We start from the raw sequence: 22,500 nt of genomic DNA on the forward strand, positions 1-22,500 counted from the left end.
ATTTTCATTTTCACAGAGCTTTGATGTTAGAATTTTTACAGAAAACTTAAAAAAATGTGTTACTTACGAAAGTAATTTAAATCACTAAATATTTCCGTAATTAATTTTTTATGTGTAACTGTGTTACAATATTATTTTATTTGTTTTGATTTTCCAAAAAAAATTAGACAACTCTCGAAAATTTCAGGATTGCTTCGAATCGATCTTTTCAAAAAAGGAAAACCCAGCCATTCGTTAATGAAGAACTGCCAATTATTCAAATGTAAACATGAATAAAATTCCAATATGTCTATCGGAGTTGAAACATCTCTGTTAGAAAATATCTTTGCTACACTCGTACAGTTATGTGTGGACATGTGCTATTAGCATCAATGCGACTTACACATTATGTTGTATTTAATTTTATCCGAATATTTATTAAAATACAAATCGTATTATTTAAAAAAATTATCACATAAATAATAATTATCAAATTTATTCCACCACATTTGCGTTTATTCGTATAAACATGACGAATTTGAATGTTTTGTTATTAGTTAATAAAAATAATTAATTACTTTTAGATTCTCATGAAATTTTAGAGAATTTGGAAGAACTTTTGTATTCAAATAGAAAGTTTTTTTTTTTTAAATTTAATGGTCAGAAAGATTCTATCTCCTGAAAAGTGCTATTATTGGTCGTTTTGATTACTTTTGACCCCCTGGGGACGCAAGCAGAAATTTTATAAAAAATCCGACAATGTAACATTTTCTCTCTTGGGTAGCTGTAATTTCATGCAAAATTTTCAGAAAAATGTAATAAGTAGTTATTGAGAACTTTGGAACAGAAGGGATGAAAGGCCGAACAGACAAATGGACGAGGGTGAATTCTAAGATCCAAATCCGACTAAGTCGGTAAACCAATAAATGTTACGTTAATAAAATAGATTATAGATTTATGAAAATATGAGTTAATTTATAATTTACCACACAAAACACACTGTAATAATTAAAGGTATTTAAAAAATTTTTTTATTTTTAAATAAAAATATAAATTACCAATTTACTTTTGAATGTGAAGAAAAATATATTAAGCTTATGGAAAAACAAAAAAGAGTATATATATATATGGCAATTACGCTACACTGAATATTCCGCGTTTCATTCACTCTATGACTCTTCAGGCTAATGCGCGAATTTTGTTGTTGATTGTCGTTTTTATATACGCATCTTCTATTGAGATTTTAGTTAGCCAATCAGCTTTCTAGTATCAACCGCGCCCTTTCTATCAGGCAATGAGCATGCACTTATCGAACAAAGGCCTTTTTGATCTCTGGTTGACCTGTTCCTTTGTGTGTGCTCTATTTAGCCTGGATATCTAGTTTCTTGATCTGTTTCAAATCAAGGTTAGGGTTTTTTTTTATTAGTTTATATATAAAAAATATATATTTACATACATATATGCACATATATAAATACATATATATATGCATACATATATGTGTGATCGTTTATGTATATTCATGTTTAATTAATTTATTTGTTTATTTTCTATTGTTTTGTTAGTTTTAAAACTATTTTGTATCGCTATACTAGAGTAAATTTTATCATGTGAACACAGTTGTTTGCTATTTCTCTTCTACAGTTTAATAAATGTTGGGGTTCTTTAAAGTACAGGATAGCAAATTTTTCATGAAGGCATAATCTACATCTACATGGGTCGTCTAGGTCCCTACACGTGGTAGCTTGTCTTGTTATTTTCCATTCAACTCAGGGAAAGCGGACATTCGCAGGTAGTCGAATGGAAAATAATAAGACAACACAGTGTAGCTTAATCGCCATATATATTTTATAACTTACTAACTAGCTCTACCTACGTATTGAGCACTTTTGAAGTAAATACTTAAAGTTTACGCATAAATTTATACTTTCGTATATTAATTTATGTGAGTAAATTAAGTAGTTATATATATATATATATCCGCACATACATACATATACATATATATATATATACATACATATACGTACGTATATATACATACGTATATGTACACACGTATATATACACCCATATATATACATACATGTATATACACACACGCATATATATACATATATACATACACATATATATATATACATACACACATATACATATACATACACACATAAATATACACACATATACATACACACATATACATACACACATACACACGCATATATATATATATATATATATATATATACAGTGTGAGCCAAATATAGGTGGACAGCATTATGAACAGGTTTATGTATCTTTTATATTAATGCTATTCTTTATTATAACTATCACCCCAACCTGAACCCTAACATGTCAACTTATGTTTGGCTAACCCTGTATAAGCGCATCTTAATGAGCGCTCTATGGCAACAGGTATTGCATCCATTCCCAATTATCTATTGTATAAATTCAAACATTGGTTTGTTTGTGTATTTGTGCGTTTTTTGTGTGTCTGTGTGCTAGTATGTCCGTTAAATTTTTTCGTCAACCTCACTTGACGCAGTCAAAACCGATACCATCTGATTGAGCGATCTCTAGGACGCATAATTTATTATGTGGTCATCAACTAGACCGTTTCTTGCAAGGGGGTCATTTTTCGCAAAGCCATTTTCGCGTAAACTGAAACAGTTTACAAACGTTATTTTGTAGATACCTGAAATCATAAGTCGTTGTGGTCCGATAGGCTGAAGCGTTTGCCACTAACGTTTTTCCATTCTTTCCTTCTTCCGCGTTTCATGTTGGAGCCTTTTTATCGCGGCTAACTCTTTTTGCGGTCGCACGCACACTCGCTACTATTCTAATTGAGAGAAAAGATGTTTCTATTTATTTATTTTTTAGGGGATTCCAGCACACGGATAACAAAAATTGGGGAAGTTTTCACTTACTTTTTTTTTTCGTTGGCGATTCCGTTCTTTGTGGGGGCTGCAATATTGTTAGTATAGCAGCTGTGTTCAAACCGAACTATGTCCACCCGGGCAACGCCGGGTATTTATGCTAGCGAAATATAGAAGAAAACTAAAAATACATATCTATTTTTCGTTATACTCTCTTTGATTTACCATCATCCCAAGGAGTAAAACTGAACTACTAAATATCAATTCTATCCTCTAAAGTTCGTTTTCTCCTATACATTACGCAGTTTGATGTTTCTATACTGTATTTTCATCATGCAAATTACTACAATGAAAAGTGTAAATATACACGTGATCTTTCAGTTTCCTACTGTCTACTGTGCTACTGTGGTTTTGCCTGCATTTAATCATGTAAATAAACATTGCTAAAATAACAGGTTTAATCATGCCTCTTCTATATTTTCGAGTTTACGTATCTATTTTGTATGAAAATTAAAATTAATAATCTATATGATATGTGGTCATAAATGGTAGCTTCAATTATTTTTAACTTATCAAAATGTTTCATGCTGCATTGACTTTGTGTTATTGACTACAACTTGTCTTACAAACAAGGTAGCGTATGCATGTTTTTTGTAGATGCTGATAAATTCAACTGGAATCTACATTATGTAGGTTGAAGCAGCGAGATAGAGTAGTGGGTGTGTACACAGTGTAATTATGTGTTTCAAGGTTGTTAAAGGGATTTCATTCTTACAAACGGCTTTTAAACTTATAAAAGATTGGTTCTTTTTGATGATTTCAGATTGAGACATTGGTTCTTTTTGATGATTTCAGATTGAGGAAGACATTGTTTTTTACTACAAGGTATTTGGTCTTTAATTTCTTATAGTAAATAATGAGTTATTTTATGTTATAGTAAGTTACAAATATGCCTTTGTATATTTTCATGTTTTTCTTTAAATTTAATTTTTGGTTGCATTGATTGCTGTAATATATGTTGAAAGTGTTCAGAATGGGATTAGTACGGTTTTTGCCGTAGAGTTTCGATAATGGCTACACCCACACACACACACACACACACACACACACACATATATATATATATATGTATGTATATGCAGCTAGATAAATAAATACACACACAAACATGCACATACAAACACACACATATATATATATATATAAATAATGATACTCGTTCACTCTGTGCTACATCTCCTTAGTACTATTTATAAATATGTCTATATAAAAAAGTTTGTTTTAATAAGTAAAGGATTTACACTAAATGTTTCTTGTATCTTTGGAGGTGAAGAATTTATTATTTTACACTTCAAACAAACTAGTAAAGGTAAAGTTGATGACTTTAAATTTTGTGGGGTTTCTCTTTTATGTTTCTCTATATTTGATTCATCAACGCATCACCAATTTTTTTGGCATGGTTTAAACATGTCATTACTATTGATTAATGAACTGTTTCCATTTCACAACATCAAAGTGTTCTGTAGTTATAATGTTACTAATTTTGGGACGATTAATCAAAATCGAAATGTTTTGTTTTTTTTGTAATCGGAATCGATACTGGAAACCCGAAATTTGTGTATATTTTCCGATGCTAAATATGATTTCTTTTAATTAATTATTGATTTTGAACTACCAGATAACCTCATACAAGTCTGTTTTTATAGTAATAGGAAAAATAGACTTTATAGTTAAATATTTGAAGATTTATTAAGAATAGAAATCGGTAATTATATTGGAATTGGTAACATATTGGAATCGTCCATCACTAGTTATTTGCTTCTTGAAAAATACTAGTGAGTTTTGTTGATGATTATTGCTGTTTCGATAGAGTATATAATACATATTATACTAGAATAAAACTATTTGCATGAAATAGTTTCCAGGTATTAACTTAATAGATGAAATGGCATTTTGATAGTTAGGTTTTTACCAAAACATGTTAGAACATAAACAAAATACGTGATGAACGTAGATGATCCGATCTATGCCTTGATGGCGTAATGAATTTAAAATGTACACCTAGGCAGAATGTTAAGTCGGACTATAACAAAGTGTTGGTAATCGGATGTCGGGAAAGACGGTCAACGAATCGTGATGTCTCTAGGTAGAGGTCAGTTGACAGTTTAGCTGAAGATCAAACTGTTTTTTTTTTCAATGGAAACGCATCGGAAAATAAAGCTTGTACATACAAGCAAGAATTCCGTTGAAAAATCTTCATATTGCAGTTTTTTTCAAGGATCTGCCAACGCAAGATCAAGTTGATTGAAAGTGTGTTTCCCTATTTTCCGATGTACATCCTACAGAATTGTATCTGCCATTTTATTGTTGTTATATGTGAAGACGTACATGACTCGCTAGTATTTATTTATACTTGTAATAATTGGTGTGCTAGAATATTTACACAGAAGACATTCCATCCTTGTGGCGTACGTCTGCCTCTTCGCGTATATGTTTTTAGAGCATGTAGCTTTCTCTGGGTGTTCTTTATAGAAAAACAAAAAAGCCCCGCAGTGTATGTGTAATTTTGTAAAAGTGTTTGAATTAAAATATTTATGTCAATTTATTACGTGACAATGTTTGTATTTTGTGTACTGTGTATGTGTGTATACCTCATCTCTGTGTGTATGTGCAGATTAATTCTACTCACAATTTACGCTTAACTGTTTAAAATCTTTGCATTGTATTGGAATAATCATTACACCCCCAAACACACACACACACAAACACACACACGCACACACACACACACGTATATATATATATATATATATATATATATATATATATATATATATATATATATATAAAGAGATAGAGAGAGATTTACTACACCGATAAGTACAGTTACTCATGTAAAAATATAGTACTATGATAAAACTTCACACACTAACAATAGTATTTATGTATATGATATTATTTGATATTCCTAAACTCTGTGAGCAGTAATTTCAGCTTCTGACGATTTTTTTTAGTTCATTCAGTCGGATGTAGTGTTTGTTAGGTTTTTCATATAGGTTTACCACTATATAAGTTAAAATTTTAGAGGCATATGTTGATGTCATTCTTGCTACTGTTGCTGAACCTACGAATTGTATGCAATTGTATATTATATGCTATATTTACCTCAGGATTTGTTCTTTATTGTGATCAAGTTTCATTTTATGTTTTTGTAATATATAGAAAGCTCAATTCCTTCTACATAAAAACACACATTCTAATCTGCATTCGTAGATGAACAAATGAAAACCAGATACATGACAAAAAAGACAAAAATTATGATTAGAGTTGTTTTTGCGTATTGATTCACTAAGACTTACCTTCATAGAACATATCATGTTTCATTGAACACCCACTTTTCTGAAAAGAAATAAAAGGAAAAATATTACCATCTTATCTGATGAACATAAACGTATATTCCACAAATAATAAGTACATATCTGGGTTGCTAGTTTAACGGCACATTACCAATACTTAAAAACAGTATCTACTGTCAGCAAACTAGTTAGTTAGATTAATTAAATAAAATATTTTTCAATAGTAAAATAATAAAAAAGGCAAAGATTATATGGCTGATTGAAACAATATGATCGCCACTAGAACTTAATTACGATGTATACTTTCTCCGTAAGACAATATCCAGTGCAACAACAGTTTAGCCTTTTTCTTTTATGGGTTTTAACATATGCCGACCGAACGTGCTCGATACGTATTGATGTCACTTTAACGGCTCGGACCTATTTTTCGTGTTAAGTGGCATATAAAACAGTTTGATACCTTAGTCCGAGACTGTACTTCATTTTAACAAATGTTTTACTCAGACATTCAATGCTAGCGAAGAGGAAGACAGAATAGTAAGAAGCCGAAAAAAGAAGGGAGAAAGAAAGAGAGACATAGATAATAGACGGACAAAGCGAGAAAGAAAAAGGAGAGGAGGCAGATGAAGAGACATCGTTATAAATCTATTTTTAGAACAGATAATTATAGGTGAAATGAGAACAATTTGACAGAGATAGGAAGATAATTGTGTGAAAATGATAATTCAAATTTATTTTGTTTAAATTTAAAAGGAAGTTTAAATGGGTATATCCATATACAAATGTATAAATGCATATACACACAGATATAAAAACATAATATAAGATGAGAAGTGAAACTAAAGAAGCCAACTCACTCACATCCAATAGGGATACACACATACACAGAAATAGATGTATATGGATACATACACACATATATACACATATATACACTTACACATTACGCATTCAAACATAAACATTCATATATGCAGATATACCGCCAGGGGTAGTATACCGCAGCTTTTCTAGTCTCACAAAAAGTAATAAAGAGCAATGCGAAACATCGTATATTATGCAGATTTATAGCCTAAGGTTTAAAGAAGTAAGCTAAGTAATTTCGAATTGGTTATATTTTAATTTTTCTCATGTTTACATTTGTAAATTAGTTCGCTTTTGAAATTGATTATGTTGATACTTTGGGGGGAGTAATTATACTTATAGCTTCAGATATGCAAAAGTGACAAGACTTAGACCCTGAACTATAAGACTGACTTTTTAAGGATAGCTTAAGTAATAGAGAAAAGTGTGTTTAAAAAAAATCTGTTATCAGTGATTTCATTATTAACAGAAGTGTGGTTAGGTATCCTAACCTTTATTAATGTAAAGTGGCGCCAATATAAGTGTATATCTCGTCTTGGTGTTCGTGTAGTGTTAATAGTGTGTGGATTTCTGTTAGGATTTGCGGTAGGATTGCAGCTTAATTCAAGGTTGTTATAATTAGCAATAGTAGATTAAATTTACTCGAGGAGGTTGTAATCAGTAATCCAGGGTGAGTTTAGAGTATTATAAGTGTTTTGAAGAGAATATGCCAAGTTGTTTATTAATGTTCTTCTTCTTCTTCTTCTTCTTCTTCTTCTTCTTATTATTATTATTATTATTATTATTATTATTACTATATTCATCAATATTGATATTATTATTTATTTTGTTCGTTGGTGCGTGGTTGTTTGAAGGTGAAACGGTTTATAGAGCGGTCAGTTCACTCATTGGATTTTTTATTTTTAGTCGTAGACGGATGGGGGTCTGTTATGGGAGGATTATTTCCAAATATTTTAAGGGTATTTCGTGGTTATTCAGTACAATACACACATATATTACATACCTATTAATGCAATCGTTTTTGAGTAGTCAGTTTTGCTTATTATTACAATTTCAGTTGGTTTTTGGCATTAAGGGAAAAAGTGGTCTGAGCTAATTTTATTTTTTTGTTGTTCGAATGTATTATCGTCTGTGAAAGAGTGGGCATTGTAAAATTTAATCGAATTCTTAGTAAATATATATGTAGTTGTTTGAAAGTATTTTCTACAATTTAAAATTGTTATAATCATTGCACTGGTCGGACCCATGTTAGTAACGCGGTTACTTATTACATTTTTTATTCAGCAGATTTATTCTGATTTATTTTTAGTTATGTTATGCTTAATTACAGATGTTAAACGGCTGGTAACGGGGTTATGATTTTAATATTGTTCTTTTTATTATACACTGAAGTTGTAAGGCGATATTGAAGAAGGTTACATTTTTGTTGAAAGTTTTGTCTGCAAAATGTGAATTCTTCCGGGGACAGAGGGTACTATGGCTTTTATGATAGAATTAGGGTGATTGGAAAACTTGTGAACATAGAAAAGATAAAAATTGGGCTTATGGTAGGGACTATAAGATTCTTAGCCTGGTATCAAGAAAATGGGAAGATTTTTATTCTGGTTTCATTGTGATAGATAGCCCAAAATTGGGAAAAAGCTGTATAATTTCCCAATAGTTTTATTATATCCCCTCTGTCTAGCTTATAGTGCATAATCTCTATAAAGACGCTTCTTGAATGTTTTGAAAATGATGCTTAAGTTCTTTCAAAAATTAAAAGGATACACAGCCTGTTACCTTAGCAGAATCTGAAAGCCTATTCAAATATCAAAGTTATTGGGGTGTCTTTTCCAGTCCAACTTTATTATTGAAGTGTATAAGAGTTTATAGATAAGAGGATTAATTTGGTTTTCAAATCAGTCAAACACGAGTTTCTCTTAGCTAAAATAAGGACCTTATTTAAGAGGATAGGAGAAATGGAATGGTAATAGTTTTTAATGTCAAGGGTTATAAATTTGATGATATGTTTATATATTTAGGGCAAGAAACCAGTTAAGTAGTTAATTATATATATTTAGGGTAAGAAACAAGTTAATTACACACACATATACATATATATACATATATAAGAGTTGTGTTCATTGACTTGCGTACTAAAATCAAATCCGAGCAATGAAATATTCATTTAATAGTACAGAACGCAATTCATAACGAATGCCAGATAAACATGAACGTATGGAGGCGAAATCAAAAGTATCGAACGGATGCGTCTCTGCGAGATATATTTGGGAAAATGGATAAGACTGCAACAACAATGTCTAATAGGAAATAGCATTCAGAAAATTTATGATGCATACACATAGTATTTACTAAGAAGTCTTAGAGAGGACCAGGAAATGTTAAAAAAAATGTCGGTTTGAAAAATCCATGGTCACAAAGAGCTAGCACAGAACCTAGAAAAGTCCATACTCTGATGCTGAAAGCTTATAAACAAAGCAAGCGAGCATGGAACAATTTTAAATAGAACTACAAACTGATAGATTATTATACGAGAGCGCGAACGCGCGTATGCAAAAGCTGGGCCGTATGCGAAATGACGACACGGTAAGGAAAAAGAGAAAGATTATAAAAAGTATAACCATCACGTTAGAGACGTGAGTGACAAAACGGACATAACGAGAAGTCAGTGGTGGCGGGAAAATTAGGAAATAAATATCATTGTTACAAACATTAGTCTAGTTATTACTTGTCCTACATTCCTTGCGACGTATTCTGCTACAATGGTTTGGGTCTACGTGCGTAAAAATGTGTAACGTTACATTATTACGAATATCCTTAACGCCATGAATTAGTGAAGAATTTTATATCTTTCACTTCTACTTAGGTTAAAGGAAATTTGTCGGAAAGATCACAAATTAGAAGTAACTGAAGGAAATAAAAACCCGAAAGAACAATAATGCAATGACATTAAATACATGAAATTATATGACAAAATATCCACCTTCTAAACATTAATAATTGAATGATTACGTATGTAAATCAAAAACAGACAAAATTGTCAAATTTGTTAGGAAACAATAGAAACGCTTTCAATGGAACTGACAGCTGGAGAATAACTCCGGGCAGATAAGAATCGCAGAGAAATCGTTTGTCATACGATTATACTCTGCCTAAATCTTTTCAATGTTTTAATTTATTGACGTATTTTTATCCTAATGAGTTCTGTTAAACTTTGACCATTTTTGATGGTAAACTCATTTTCTATTCGGCTGTCATTTACAGGTAATTAGCTCCGACATTTAAATAACTTTGAGAGTTTTAATCTCCTTAGAATAAATATGTTCGGAGAGTCGCATTGTTAATTCGTTGTGGGGTTTCTTTTGCGGATTTAGTTTGTTTAATGCGTGTAAGTAAATGCGATTGTGTGTCATGACGCAGTTTGTTCAATCACGATTAACGCCTAAATAAATCACCGAAAATGTTGAATTAGTATAGCTAGCACAGGGAGTAAGAGTGAAAATGTCTGCTATATTTAATTTTATTTGATGCACATGTTGTGTTTGCTTGAAACAGTCTGCGTGGTTTTTAAAAAAGTTGTGTTAAAAGCTTATGCGAATGTAGTTTTGTACATTAGACACTGTTATATAGGAGATAACAGACCTGATTTCAATATCGAAAGATTCAATAGTTTTGGTTTATTTATGATTTATTTGCATACTAATAGTTCAGACCAGCTTTGCTAAGGCCTTCTGTACTGTTATGTACGTTATGTGCATATATATTAAAAAGTTTGTACTCATGTAGAGGTAACCTACATGTAAAATTTCTAGTGTTAGGCCAAAAATTGGCGGAGGATTTTGGTAAAGTTTTCAAAGGTCAAATCGCTGAACTTTGACCACTTAATAGACAAATTTCTGGCCAAAAACCGATGAAAAAGATTTTTCCAAATCTCAATAACCCTTTTGTCAAATCTCGAGTCTGTAGACTAAAAATTAACAGAGTAGTTTGCAAGAGAAATGTACACACATACGATATTACTTTAATAGATATACTAAATAGAATAATTCACTATTAATCTCAAACCAACATTTTTTTGCTACTAGTTTACTATTATTCTTTAGTCCAAACTTATTTACTATTAATTCACTAATAATCTCAAACCCAAAATTATCTGCTACTAATTTATTTTTTCTCAACTGCTAATATTTGACTAATAATTCACTGCTAATCTCAAACCCAAAAAATATTTGGTATTAATTTACTATTGTTCTCAACTCAAAATATATTTACAAGTAATTCACTATTAATCTCAACTCCAACATTATTTGATACAAATTTACTATTACTCTTAAATCCAAACAGTTACTATTAATTCACTACTGATCTCAAACCCAAAATTATATTCTATTAATTTATTATTGTTTTCAACTACAAAACTTATTTACTAATAATTCACAATTAAACTCAAACCCAAATTATTTGCTACTAATTTGCTATTGTTCTCAACTGCAAAACTTATTTACTATTAAGTCACTATTAATCTCAAACCCAAAATAATTTGCTACTTATTTTACTATTGTTCTTAACTCTAACTAATAATAACTATTAATCTTAAACCCAAAATTATTTGCTTAGAATGTACTATTACTCTAAACTCTAAACTTATTTCCTCTTAATTCACTGTTAATCTCAAACCTAAAATTATTTTCTATTAATTTACTATAACTCTCAACACAATGCTTATTCACTACTTGCATTTCCACCGGCTTTGCTGGGGCTCTATACACTGTTCATAACTTGCCCTACATGTGAATACTCTTTATGTAAGATTTTAAATGTTTAGACAAAATCTGTCTTGCGTAGAGACAGCAATTTTTTACCCCTTAACATATATATTATATTGGTTTCAAATCAAAATCCAAAGTTTTACCTATATCGACGTTACCTACATCTAAAATTCCAAGTCTTACACCCAAAATTGGCAGAGGATTTGGTAGAATCTGCAACGGCCAACTCTTTCAACTTTGAACTTTGGCAGCCATATATTCGCCCCAAAAGTGATTAAAATGGTTGCCACATATCTGAATACTAGTTATGTATAAAGTTCAAATGTTTACACACAAAATTGGCTGAGTAGTTTGCTAGATACAGCAAAGGAAAAGTATTTTGAACTTTAACCCATTGGAAGCTCAAACTTACGAACTAAACCGATTAAAAAGATTGCCTCATCGCTGAATATCCTTTATATAAAATTTCAGATGTTTAGACCTGAAATTACCTAAATAATAAGGTAGAGACCGCAAGGGTCAATTTCTTTTAAATTTTGACCCTTATTATGAGTCCTTTACATGTATTTTTTCAAATGAAATTAAAAGTTAGATCTATGTCCAAGTAACCTACATTTAAAATTTCAAGTGTTAAGACGAAAAATAGGCGGAGGAGTTTGATAGAAGTTTCAATGGTCAAATCATTGATATTTGGCTCTGTGACAGCTTAATTACTGGGCGAAAACCGATTAAAATATTTCCCAAATCTCAATACCCCTTGTGTCAAACCTCGAGTCTCTAGACCGAAAATTGACGGAGTGATTTGGTAGAGAAATGTACACACACCCACATTACACACCCACACACACAATACGCACACAGACATACATTTTCACTTTTATGGATAGATAGATAGATAGATTAATGCACTTTTAATCTCAAACCCAGAATTATTTGCTATTAATTTAATATTTTCTCAACTCCAAACTTATTTACTATTAATTAACTTTTAATCTAATACCCAAAATTATTTGCTACGATTTATTATTGTTCTCAAATAAAAATTATTTACTAATAATTCACTACTAATCTCAAACCCAATATTATTTACTATATATTTTCTATTTTATCAACTGCAAACTTATTTACTATTAAATCTCAAACCCAAAATTATTTGCTATTAATTTTCTATTTTTTCAACTCCAAACTTATTTACTATTAATTCACGCTTAATCTCAAACCCAACATTATTTGCTATTAATTTACTCTTGTTCTTAACTCCAAACTTATTTCACTTTTAATCTCAAACCAATATTATTTTCTATTTACACTCTAAACTTAATTACCCTTAATTCACTATTAATATAAAACCCAAAATTATTTGCTACTAATTTACTATTTTTCTCAAGACCAACCTTATTTACCACTTGCAAGTCGGCCCGGCTTTGCTCAATCCCTTTTGATGTTCATAACTTGCCTTATGTGTCAATATACTTTTATGCAAAATTTTAAATGTTTAGACAAAAAAAAAAAATCTGTGTAATTTCGTAGAGACAGCAGAGGTAAAGTTTTTTGAACTTTGCCTCCGATTTTGACCACTTGACATATAATTTTTAGGTTTTAAATCAAAATAAAATGGTTGACCCATGTCCAAGTTACCTACATTTAAAATTTCAAGTGTTTAGAATCTAAATTGGCAGAGAAGTTTGGCAGAATCTGAAAAGGTCCACTCGTAAAACTTTGACTTTTTGGCAGCCAAACCTTTGTCCCAAAACATATTAAATGCTTGCTGCATGTCTAAATACCAGTTATGTAAAATTGGCTGAGTAGTTTGCTAGACACCACAAAGGTAAAATCTTTTAAACTTTGATCGCTTGGCAGCTCAAATTTCCGACTCCAATCGATTAAAAAGCTTGCCCTATCTCTGAATAGTCTTTATGTAAAATTTCACATGTTAAGACAAGAAATTTGCTGAGTAATTTGGAAGAGATCGCAGGGGGTTAATTTTCTTTAACTGTGACCCCAATTTTGACCCTTAACATTTAGTATTTTGGGCTCAAATTAAATTAAAATCTTTGATCAATGTCCAAATAAACTATAGCTAGAATTTCAAGTGTTTAAACCAAAATAATTGGCGGAGGAGTTTGGTAGAGTTTACAAAGGTTAACCCTGTAAACTTTGACCTCTTACCAGCCAGATTTCTGCCCAAAACTGATTTAAAAGCTGCTTATCTGAATACCCTTTATCTAAAATTTCAAATGTTTAGACCAAAGATTGGCTTAATATTTTGCTAGAGACTGCAAATGTAAAATCTTTTAAACCTTGACCCCTTGGAAGCAACATTTTCAGCAGAAGAACATTTAAAAAGCTTACCCTATTTCTGAATACACTATGTAAAATTTCAAATGTTTAACCCAAAAACTGGCTGAGTAATTTGATAGAAACCGGAGAGGTCAATTTATTTAACACTTTGACCCCAATTATGCCCCCTTAACAATTATTGTTTTGGGTTCAAATCAAATTATAAAGTTATATCCATATGCAAGTAACCTATATCTAAAATTTAAAGTGTTTAGATCAAAAATTGTCGGAGTAGTTTGGTAGAGTTCGCAAAATTTAAATCGTTTAACCATGACGCCGTGACAGCCAAATTACTGGCCGACAACTGATTAAAAAGATTTTCCCAAATCTCAATACCCCTTATGTCAAACCTCGAGTGTGTAGACCGAAAATTGACAGAGTTATTTGGTAGAAAATGTACACAGACAGACATTTTCACTTTTATAGATATATAGGTTTATTTATCATCGAACTAGGATGATATCAGTGTGTTATTTTCTTTGAATTTATAGCGTAATATTCATCTTCAGAAAGAAAACAATATACGCACCCACCAGTTACTGTGTTTCATGATTTTTTTTTTATTACGAAACGTATGTTATATGGTACCTGTTGCATTAGGCAAGTAGACAATAATAATAAATCATTGTTAAACTGTGAATTGGTGTTTATGTTATATTGATAAATTATTGTAATAAGAGTTTCCTATTATAAATATGTTATTATTGACCCACAAGGAGCTTTCACACATGTCATCAAAGATCTCTCCTTGAACACAACCTGTTGTGTTCCCTGGAAGCTTCGTGACAACAAGTATCCACAGATTTCCAGTCCTCTCCACCTCTTTCGTTAACATTTGCAAATAAATTTACGTCATTGCAACAGCTGCAGGGGCCATTTTTCTTCACTGGGATTTGAGTGGCAATAAGCATCCCCAAAGTCCCAGTTCTCATCGTACTTGTTCATCGGAGGTCTGGTTAGTGCTCTCTCCTCGGTCTTTCCTTCCTCGTTGACTTTACTCGGCTATTAACTCTTTTTTTGGGGGAGGTGATTTAATAATGGGAAGATGGGGGTGGAGTTAGAGAACTTATAGATATACAGCTTCAGTGTTCTTGGTTCCATGTAGTGCTTCTTGTTTTGTCTCAGCACCAGTTTGTCTGGCCAACGCTTATTGCTCATGTGTGTTAGTCTCCACTTTCAAGGGGTTCTTAAATATTTTAGCTGTTTTTATTATTGTTATTGTTGTATTTTCCAGTCATTGCTCTGATTCCAATTTCTCTCATTCTTTTTTCAAAGTTTTTCGGGAATGTTCTAAGTGCTCCGACTATTATAGGTATTATTTTGATTTTCTTCATCATCTATATCCCTTTCACCTCTCTGGCTAGCTCTGTGTTTATTTGATCCGCTTCTTATTTTCTTTGATATTCTTCTTCTTCTTCGTTTATTATTATCATCATTATATTATTACGCTTATCTCTCCGTCCGTTATCATGCTGTGCATCCCTAAAAAAGGAAATTTCGAATAATAATAATGGGTGTCGCTGTTGAGACAAAGCTAATAAAAAATATTTGTCTTTCTTGGCCTTTTGGCTAAGATCAAAGTGTAGTATCTGTTCTTATGGTGCTACATTTCAATTTCTTCTCGCTCAGTGGAAGAGAAATCCTTTACGACTAAGACAATTTTTCTCCACGTTAAAAAAAACGACCCTGGTGACTAAATCTCTCCCGTGGGGAGGCATTGTGAATAGGTGCTATGTTTAATGTAACAAAGTTTTCATAGAAAAAAAGTAACTGGAAAAAGTTATTTCTGATTTAATTATAAAATACCCTGGAAGTGTTACTCCTGATAAATTATAAATGGAAAATGTCCGTTCTGATTATTATTTTTTGTTTACTTGCCTCCACACAGAGGCGGAATTGGACATGAGGTCGATTAAAAATTTAGGGGGAAACCAGCTCTCCAATAGGGGCTCTTTGGTCAATAACAAAAATAAGAATTGTATCAGTAATGAAGGATTTCTCCTCCATTTACAAAGACCAAAAAATGGGGGGGGGTTAAGTCACTGAAATGCTGAAACTGATAGTACACTCAGAAACATTCACATGTTGACGCAATAGTTACCTAATCCCTAACCGTGTTAATGTTTTTATGTATTACTTTCGAAAAGCTGGTGAAACAGTTTATGATTTAAACATTACTTTATTTCAAGTATATTTTAAGCAGTGAGTTACGGGATATGAAGTCAGTCCCAGAAATTACTAAAACCGTTTACGATTTAAACATTCCTTTATTTCATGTATATTTTTAACAGTGGGATGGGGATATTAAATCAGTCTCGAAAATGGGTGAACCCGTTTACGCATTACACATCGCTTTATTTAATGCATATTTTTAACATTGCAGTGGGAAATATGAAGTCGGTTCCGGAAATGGCTGCAATCATTTACGTCTTGGACATTACTTTATTTAATGTATATTTTTAACAGTAGGATGGGAGATAAGAAGTCGGTCCCGGAAATGGCTGAAAAAGTTTACGATTTATACATTACTTTATTTCATGTATATTTTCAATAGTGGGGTGGGGATTATAAGTCAGTTCCAGAAATGCCTGAAACAGTTTACTATTTAGCCATTTCATTATTTCATGTATATTTTTAGCAGTAGGATGGGAGATAAGAAGTCGGTCCCGGAAATGGCTGAAAAAGTTTAAGATTTATACATTACTTTATTTCATGTATATTTTCAATAGTGGGGTGGGAATTATAAGTCAGTTTCAGAAATGCCCGAAACAGTTTACTATTTAGCCATTACATTATTTCATGTATATTTTTAGCAGTGGGTTTGGGGATATAAATCAGTCCCGGAAATGGCTGAAACAGTTTACGATTTAAACATTACTTTATTTCATGTATATTCTTAACTGTGGGTTGGGGATATAAAGTCAGTCCCGAAAATGGCTGAAACAGTTTACTATTTAGACATTACATTATTTAATGTATTTTTTAGGAGTGAGTTTGGGATATAAAGTCGGTCGCGGAAATGGCTGAAACAGTTTACTATTTAGACATTACATTATTTCATGTATTTTTTAGGAGTGGGTTTGGGATATAAAGTCGGTCCCGGAAATGGCTGAAACAGTTTACTATTTAGACATTACATTATCTGAAGGCATGAGGGGGAAGAGAAGCGGGGGGGCGGATGAGAAAGATAGAACCAAAGAGGTTATCCGTTGTTTTTTCAGTAAGTATACTATATATTTGTTTGTTGCTTGTCGTATGGCTTCAGGGAAGACGTATCTTTTTTATTTTCAAACATCAGTAAGATTCTGTGTATGCTTCAATGAATACTCATGCAGAGGAGGAACATGATTTCAATTAATTTTGACTGTTTTGTAAGTGGAAATGTTCTATCATTTCCTCAATTTAAACTGGCTTGCATCTTAGGACAATAACAAACAAAATGGCTGAACCAAATAACATTTTCATGAATGTAATTAAAAAAAACAAAAAAAAAACGTCAGTATTAATTTACTTTTACTAGATTGTTCTAGCAAATACGAATTATTCAGTCCAAATATTGGAGAACTTGCGATTATATGTTTTATGTCAACACAAACTCTAATTCATCAATGTAAACTCCGTGATTTCTCATGTTAACACAAACAGGAAGTGTTATTTACTCAGAGATTTTCTTCTCTCATTTATATGTTGTATGCAAATGATTTCCGTTTCCTTTATTTTCATAACACTTGACCTCTTCTAGATTCATTCCAATCGTTCAGACTTACTTGTCTGTTTATATCAATCGTTTGGATTGTACAAATATCTAATGGAAAAATGTTAGCCGTAAGGTCACCCATTGGGTCCGAGTTAGATTGTTTGACTCAATAAAAAGTGAAGCTAAAAAATGCAGTTAAACATTAACAAAAAAATTGAAAACATTTACTTTTTACAAATTATAATCCCTATTATTTTATTTTCTGTACGGCGCTCTTATCTAGGGGTTAAATTGTTTTAAGATGTTTGATGTGATTAACTTTTGGTTATAATATACTATTCTGAACGTGACGGTTGCTTAGTGGTTCACGGCACGGACTTAAAACGTGGATTTGTCAAGTTCGACTACAGGTTATTTTTCCCAAAGAAAATCTCTCAAGCCTACAACTGACCTTATGTCTAACAGCCCAGAGAGCAAGCGAATAATATGTAATAATCTAATGTTTTTCTATCATTTCTTTCTTCATTAGCTCGTTCTTCTAATAAATATAATAAGAAATATATAAGTAGATACAAGAGACGGGGAAGGACAGACAGAAAGATATACAAAAGGTTTATCAATATACAATAAGAGTATACTACAACGATAAACATTAACTTCGTACATGGTGCGTTCCTCGGTGATTTAATTATCCATCCAATAATATCATTGCCAAAAATAATTTATGCGAAGTTAATATAACTGGTGAATTTCTCGTCCAATTTTATTTAAGAATATTTTTATTTTAGCTAATGATAATTAGTAATATAGAAAATGTACGGAATAATCACGTTCCATTAGCTCACTTAAAGAACATTAACTGGTAACTAACAGATAGATTCTTATTTTTAAATACTTTCGGCTCTACACACTCTTCCTATATCGAGATATATATATGTGACTGGAGACGGCACGTAATAAGCTGCATGCCATACAATGTATAATACTACACTAGGTATTATTGGTAGTATTTTCAACTTGCTATTTCACCATTCAAATATCCAAAACAAGACAAGTATTACATAATGTACTGTTAATAGTATTCGCATTTTTTTAGACTTGATCTATTCGTAATTCTGACGACTCGTCATCGTAAACGTAATTCAATGACGCCAAATTGTTTTGGATTCTCTAAGCATTTATTATACCCCACTCACTAGATATATTAATAAAGGTCAGCATCAGTGATTGCTTACTGATAATAATAGGTATAGTCAGAGTTATTATAGGTATCGCTATTTTCCAGCACTCTCCAACTCTTCCGATAATATTGCAATTTTTTGTGTTATAGACTCACCACTTAACAATTTATGTCTCGCTGGCAATGATCGTTTATTTCCACAACAATGTGTTTGACAAAGAAAAAAAAACACGGTTTGAACCTTCTTAAAACGTTCAGCATCTTTCTCGATCCTGGTATTAACAACGTTTGAAGCTACCTTTTTCGTTTATTGTAAGGTTCAGTTGTAATGTGCTGCTGCTGCTGCTGCTGCTGCTGCTATTATTATTATTATTATTATTATTATTATTATTATTATTATCTATATACGATATAATCACGTTGACACATCGGGCCCCTTCAGATGACGAGGTTAAGCAAGGTTAAGCCTTGTCATTACTAAAATGGGTGACCATTTGAGAATTCTAGGTGCTATACGTGCTCCCCACTAATCACTGCATTGTTTCCAGTCAATATTGCGCCTCTCCTTGTCATCAAACATAAGCGAAGCCGATTATAGAGTGGTTTGGATGAGGATTGCGAAATCTTGCCTCACAATTACACGTGCATCTACTCTTACAGGTGTGCTCATTTTCCCTTGAGACACAACGAAGGCATAGAGTGCTACTACTAGTAGTAGCATCACTTGTGTATTTTGCATCACTTGGTAATAAAGATCCAAGCCATAAGTGATAGTCTACTTTATCTACTTTATCGGAGAAGCGAAACAATATCTCATAAACCTAACACTCACCCTTACTTAATCCAATAGTAATCACTTAAGTTAGTTTGCTTAGCCTCCCGTCAATCACTTACGCTGCTCCAAAGATATTTTTAACGTCAAAGTTTTTGTTAGCGACATTAGCATGCATACGACATGGTAAAATATAAGAATTTCCTTGCGCTTATTTAAGCTCAGAAGCGACAGCTTTTTCTGTGGATTCATTTCCAGTCCATCATTTATAATTAGATAGACATCAGGAACGGACTTTCCTACCTAGAGTATATTTCTTTATATTGCCTGATGATTGGCATTCTAATTTTCGCAGAAGTATACACGTCAATTCAATTATTCCTTTGATTTAGTGGGGGGTTTTACGCAATCTATAAACGTTTCAGGTTATTTTGTGTCGATTACAATGATTTTAGGACACGTTTGTATGTTGCATGTGCTTATCATAATAATTTTAGTTAACGCTTAAAATGTACTTGTAGATTAATTGGTTTTATATTTGTTGCTTACTAAATAAATCACGAATTAAGTTTATTTAACTCCTAGATGGTGCTCTGGCATGTGCGTTACCTTCCTAGGTATAATTATAAAAGGTATCCTCACATAAGAATCAAAATAATATAATTGGTTAATTGATTATTCTAATTCCCAGGAGATCTACAGATGCAAAATGACTAAAGAGTTAACAGTGTTGCGCAATTACTAGGGCTATGACAACAGCATATTTTTTTCATTGTTTTGTATATATCCGACACAAACACAATTAATGAACCGAGAACCACATTACTCTATATAAATGCATATAAGATATCAACGTATACACACTCGAGAGCCAAAACAATGAAAGGATATGCTGTTGTCCTAGCTCTAGTAATCACGACTGCGCATACCTTGGGCGCGACTTTATTTGGATCAAGCATAAGAGAAATGAGCAAGCTTTTTACGTACCAGAGAATGGTTCGATTTATTTCATAGGTTTACCTCGATAATATACATTGTATCAAAGGTTAAGACCCTGATTTAGTTTGCTATTTTAGGAATGGATATGCGAAAGAGACATGTGTTTATACCTACTTTTATATTAATCGAAAAAGTGATGCAACCGCAACCGCAAATACAACCCACACTTGTATTGTTATACAACACATCTTTCTTTCATGCTTTGTCTTCCGTCACTTTAGAAAAACAATTGACACCCAATTTAATTGTTGCAGCGCAAGTACGTGTGCAGCAAGTCTTATGCAATGTCCAACAACACTTTTCCCAAATGGGCACTTACTGATTCAAGAGGCAAGATGTCCAAAAAGACTGGCTGCAATGCAGGGTTAAACGAAAAGTACATACTGCACATGATAATCGCAACGTCGCTTTATCTTACTAGACATTCCACATGTAAATCCATGTCGAGATACATATATACGAATGCTACACACACGCATATATATGCGAGGAAGTTCAAAAAGTAATGGATCTTATTTTTTACTCAATAAATTTTGAAGAGCTACAGCGACTGAAGTAGTACCTTAAAAAACAAGCGACCTTTTGAGCTCCAGTATTTATGTCTCTATTAGCAAAAGATGGAATTAGAGGTGTGCATCGTTGTTTGTTTGTCACTTACATAACTATCGCCAAAATACTTTTAATACTGCTGATATCAACGGTTTCGGCTTCAACAAGTGATCACTTCAATTATTCCTGTATGGAGAAAGTTAATGGCTCATCTCTGCTTCTGACGCACATCCCCAAAAGAAGTCGATTTTTAGAGTCTCATACGGCCAATACAGACAACACAAAGATGAAACTTTCAAGTCACAAATGCATAATAACAGGCAATCCCATCTCATCAAGTTTGGTTGACTAAAAAGTAAGAGGAGTTACTTCTGGAGGGCATTTCGAAGTAGCTATGTGCTTTTATTATGAATATTAAAGAAAACTATTATTATATTATCACACGACTTCTGTAATAGATTATATTTTCGGTAAATTTTTTATCTTTCACAAAAAGAATGTGGATTCCCATTCATGTTATCAGATACAAATGTTTCATATATTATTCTATCAATACTTTCATTTTCATGAAAGTGCATCCGATTCCAATAGATTTTTCTGAACGATATTCATGTACAGAATTAAAGGAAATCAGAAAAAAAATTCTTTTGATGTACTGTCTAAAGTATTAGTTTGTACACCTGATAATACAACATTATATATAACTAATCAATACAAACCAAATATATATAAAATATATATAACATAAAAAATCAAAGAAAACGCCATGCATCTTTCCAGATATAAAATCAAACACTGAGAATGAAATACTTATATTACCATATAATATGCGTATATCCGTAAAATCATTATTATACCAATTAATCATTACTATACTATTACTAATATGTGTATATTCTTAAAATCATTATTAGTTATATTATTAAATATTATTTAAATCAATACTAATTATAATCTTTTTACAAAGAGACAGAGGTGTTTTGAATGTATGGTTGAATCGTTAAAAGAATTAATATTACTCCGGGTCAAAGGATTCAACCAAGTCAAAACATATTTCTTGAAATTACACACACACACACACACACACACACACGCACACACACACACACATGCATA

General features: G+C 31.8%; 1 protein-coding gene and 1 pseudogene across 1 annotated transcript in view; one reads left to right on the forward strand and one right to left on the reverse strand.

Moving 5' to 3' along the window:
• Positions 1–22,500, reverse strand: part of LOC145283519 (carbonic anhydrase-related protein 10-like) — a 1,064,961-nt gene that overhangs the window by 75,390 nt on the left and 967,071 nt on the right. Inside the window, exon 7 of the mRNA XM_080132363.1 lies at positions 6,218–6,257. Coding sequence (XP_079988489.1) covers positions 6,218–6,257 — 40 coding nt within the window. The remainder of the gene's footprint in view (positions 1–6,217; positions 6,258–22,500) is intronic.
• Positions 15,736–15,851, forward strand: LOC145284202 (U2 spliceosomal RNA; annotated as a pseudogene).

This window comes from Euprymna scolopes, chromosome 8 (genome assembly GCF_053919585.1).
Source record: "Euprymna scolopes isolate OS-2025 chromosome 8, ASM5391958v1, whole genome shotgun sequence".
Lineage (NCBI taxonomy): Eukaryota > Metazoa > Mollusca > Cephalopoda > Sepiida > Sepiolidae > Euprymna > Euprymna scolopes.